The 4,299-nt window shown below is 38.8% G+C and overlaps 1 protein-coding gene across 2 annotated transcripts in view; it reads right to left on the bottom strand.

The window, feature by feature from the left end:
* Nucleotides 1-1,550, bottom strand: part of LOC101864395 (probable histone deacetylase 1-B) — a 36,007-nt gene extending 34,457 nt beyond the window's left edge. The window contains exon 1 of one of the 2 annotated variants that reach the window (XM_005100417.3): nucleotides 1,392-1,550. In XM_005100417.3, coding sequence (XP_005100474.1) covers nucleotides 1,392-1,437 — 46 coding nt within the window. In that variant the 5' untranslated portion in view covers nucleotides 1,438-1,550. The remainder of the gene's footprint in view (nucleotides 1-1,391) is intronic. The other variant, XM_005100418.3, reaches the window with a different exon arrangement.
* Nucleotides 1,551-4,299: the final 2,749 nt, after the last annotated feature.

Genomic DNA, 4,299 nt, shown 5'->3' with positions numbered 1-4,299 from the left:
TCACAGGAAGTCGGAAGTGATGTCATGCTGGACAAGAATCAGAGTCCGAATAATTTTTTCATATTCGGACTCGAGTCCGAATAATTACTTCGCCGAGCATACGGCAACTTTTGATTCCATAGACCAGTGCACAATTCATTACATAGATCTATGTCAAAACTAGCTTAATAATGATCAGTTGCCATGAAAAAAGACTGACGCGTATGCAACGTTCAACGCCCGGACCGATAGTCCCCCCCCCCGACACGCACACACAACCACACGTGTGCAGGCCGCCATCCGACCCCAACACACGCTAACGAGCCATCTTTAATTGCTTCTGATGACCTCTTGACAAATAAACATTTATTAAAAGCGCTAGATCTAGACCTATAACTTTTCAGGCCGGCCTCAAATTCATCATCATATCATAAGATAAAAACTCGGCTCATGCACAAAACGCCATTTTGCCCAAAGTGATCCCAGTCTCTCCAGCCTGAGGCGAGTCACGAGTGAGGTAGGACAGGAAGCCGGAGTCACGAGTCACAGGAAGTCGGAAGTGAAGTCACGTTGGACAAGAATCACAGTCCGACATTTTTTCATATTCGGACTCGAGTCCGAATAGTCACTTCGTTTATGGGAATAGGCTCACTCAAGTCACAGTCGGTAACAGTCAAGTGAGTTAAAAGTAATTCAATCTAAAAATCTGGATCAAAACATCATGCTTGAGGGAAAACCAAAACAATCATTAACAAAGGATAGCCTAATAATGTAGCCTACTGCCTACATCTAGATCTAGATCTCTGTAAAAATGGGTCTAAACTGCAAATCAATTACCATGGATGTTGGTATTCCATACTTTTGAGGGTCATTTTTCTAAGCCTTGAAAAGCTTAGTTTGTTTACAACAAAAACATTTTGGTAATCATTTAAAAGTGCTTGCTTACATTTTTGTTCATGTTTACAAATAAGCAGACTTTCACAAAATATGGGGCCCCCCAAAAAATGAAACTGAAATAAAAAGACGGCTTGCTTTATGTTCCAGGAAACGGCTTTCCATACTTTTTCCTCCACAAAGAAATCAACGAATTTCGAATTAAGGAGTCTACAGATCTTGCCTCAGCGGATAAAATCCTGATTTCTAAAAGATTTCACCAGCGTATACCGTAAACAATCTTGAGACCGATACTTCTGTAATAATTTAAAACTTCACTAGAATTTTGTCTTAATTAGATCTCTAGATTTGCTGAAAGCTCATTCATGATTCCGATTGCCACCGCCACGCTCACTTCACTGTTCAGTCAGTGTAGAGTCTCGTAATTTTGCGAAAGAGAAGGGAAACAAGAACAAGATAAACTTAGAAAAGCAAAGCGCTACAGAAAAGACACTCAAATTTTCACTAAAAACACCTACCATCATAGTAGTAGCATATTTTTCTCTTAGGAGGTAAAGTTGTCATTTTTACAACTAAGACACAGCGCGACTGAAACAAGGCTTGCTAAGCCCTTATAGCAGCTCAGCTCACTGACTGACACAGTGAAAACTGAAACTCCAGCGTGACGCGACGTCGATCGTCCCGCCACCAAGTGGGGAAAGTCCTTTCAGAGTTTTTGCCCTTGGCATTGGGGCGGGGATAGATCTATTTGTGCGCATGCTCCATAAATAAATTCCGTTCGATGTGGTTTATGTTGGGTCAACGTATTATCAGTGGTATTATATCAAAGAGTCTACATGTTATGTACTATCTTTGATTATATATAGGCTATATTAGTATTGTCTGTATTCACTCTGGACTAACTTGTGAATAAAAGCATTTAAAAATTATTCATTGATCATTGAACATTGCAGTAGCAAAAATAATCTTTCTTATGTTAATATTACCTTCCCATAGTTTGTCCACTTTCAGTCTGTACCATTTTTTAGAGGATAAGAAACAGGGCGAGACAAAGTGAGTAATGTAGTTTGTTATTAAGAAAAAGGACAATTACAGAATGGATTGCTTTTATGTCTTGTTGTCTACATCTCCTTCTACTGATGCAAAGCCTATATAGTTCTTCGTTGAGTATGAAGGGTATTAAGACTGGGTTAATTATTTAATATATTAATTCGTTATCGTCTCAAAATGAGCAATTAATTGTAGGCTGAGATACTAAATCACTCATTTCGTATTGATCCTGTGCGCACACTGAACACCCAAAGAGCGTTGTTTAATATCGGGTACAAATAAAGTATCTAATAATTATATACTGACAACATTTTAAAATGCAACACTTATATAAATAGCTGGTTTATCTTAAACGTTTACAATATTTTCTAAAATTGGCGTTGATTCAGATTGGCAAAGGTGTTTGGCTACACAACACCCCTTCTTCCATGAACCCCTGCTGCTGCTGTTGCATATCGTCGACCTTGTGATAAACCGACTAACCCCAGCGAGGTAAATTTTACAGGAGAAGGGAAAAGCTGTTTTATTTCAAAATAAAGGTGTCTAACGATAAATCAATTTTCTAAACTCCTTTAAAAACACTTTCCTAAAAAACTGTTTACAATTTTTTTCCTTAAAAATAGCTTTTAAGGAAACTGCGTGGGTTGGACGGTTATGTCGCTCAAATTTTTCCTGATAAAACCCACCAACCCTCAATTTTGTGGGTTGGCCGGTTTTATCAGGAAGCCACTGCTGGCCTTGAGAGCAGCCAAGCCGCACTTGCCGGTAACGTATTCGATCTGTTGTTTTAATCGTCGTGATCTTTTGTGGTACATGTATCATCATCATCATCACCATCATCATCATCATCATCATCATCATCATCATCATCATCATCATCATCATCATCATCACAAGAAGAAGAAGAAGAAGAAGAAGAAGAAGAAGAAGGAGGAGGAGGAGGAGGAGGAATAGGAGGAGAAGGAGGAGGAGGAGGAGAAAAATAAGAGGGGGAGGAGGAGGAGGATAAGGAGAAACAGGAAAAGGAGGAGGAAGACAATTTTATTGCTACCAACATACTATCAGCTGTTGCCATTTCAGTGCTATGGAGTCAATTCGGGCAAAAACAGCAGTCACAAAGTTGAAAATTTACTCGAAGTAGAAGAAGCAGAACACAGCAATGGGTCTATTACTTACATTTGAAACAAAAGAGCAGGAAGTTCGAAGGGTAAAGGAGAGCAGCTACAACAACAACAAAAATCACAACAACAACAACAACAACAACAACAACATAGTAGCAGCTTCAGCAGGCCTTTAGAATTATGACAGTGTCTGACATGGTACTATTGACACTGGGAGGCCATTCGCAAAGGTCTGGGAAAAAGTAATACTAAGAAAGAAATGAAAGCAGAAAGCCACACACAAAAGAACCGCTACTTCAGCAATGATTTGAGTGAAGTTGGTTACTTAAAAATATAGCCTATTGTTATTTTTCAAAAATACTTTGTAGGTATCAAAGAATACGCTAACTTTCTTCAAGGTGCGTGGCTTGACAACAACTACTTTATTGAGTTTTCTCAACAACAGAAGAGCATGTCTGTCTCACTCTGTGTCCTGTGGCTGTAACATAGTAATACGACAAAAAGTCACCATTGTTTTGAAAGACTTTACAATAATCGAATTTGACTCGATCGCTTTCAAAGCTTCCTACTGAGGCAACGTTTTACAGTAATTGTCGTAGCATTGTGGTACGACAGCCTTCAACTCCTGTAGATATTTATACTGGAAGGCAGTTATCTTCACTCTGTCTTTGTAGAGAGGTCCAGCACTAACTGTCGCACACAGGGTGTTCAGCTTTCTTGGTCTTTGCAGCGCCTGCCATTCACCAGCAAAGTTCAGCTTGTACTGAATTTTAAGGGTAGGTGGCAGTTAATATTTCTAACTTTGTTATTAACACATACCAGCATCATTCAGAGTGATCATAAAACACCCCAGGTGTTCAAGATGAAATTCGAATAACAAGATATAATCTTTCTTTAACAGTCCTCGGAGAAAGTTGCATTTGAAAATAGCAAAAGTTGCAAAAAGTTGCAAGAAAAATTAGCAAAAGTTGCAAGAAAAGTTGCGAGACGTGTATAGCTAAAACAATGCCAAAGAATTATATATATTGGAATACATTGTTACTATGCTCATTGCAATCAAAAGTAACCAATATATATGAGTTTTGTTAGATCAAAATCAGAAGTTAAATGTGAATGTCTACACACACCAAAAAAACAAACTGCAAGGACGTTGCATGGTGTACAAAAACAGTTTGTACCCTGACACATTCGTCAGGTCCTTTAACTTTGGCTGACGTTAGGCAGGTGTGACCAGACAGAGGATGGGGTAGAGTGC

Source organism: Aplysia californica, unplaced genomic scaffold (genome assembly GCF_000002075.1).
Source record: "Aplysia californica isolate F4 #8 unplaced genomic scaffold, AplCal3.0 scaffold00247, whole genome shotgun sequence".
Taxonomy (NCBI): domain Eukaryota; kingdom Metazoa; phylum Mollusca; class Gastropoda; order Aplysiida; family Aplysiidae; genus Aplysia; species Aplysia californica.
This window is presented reverse-complemented; position numbering and strand designations above follow the sequence as displayed.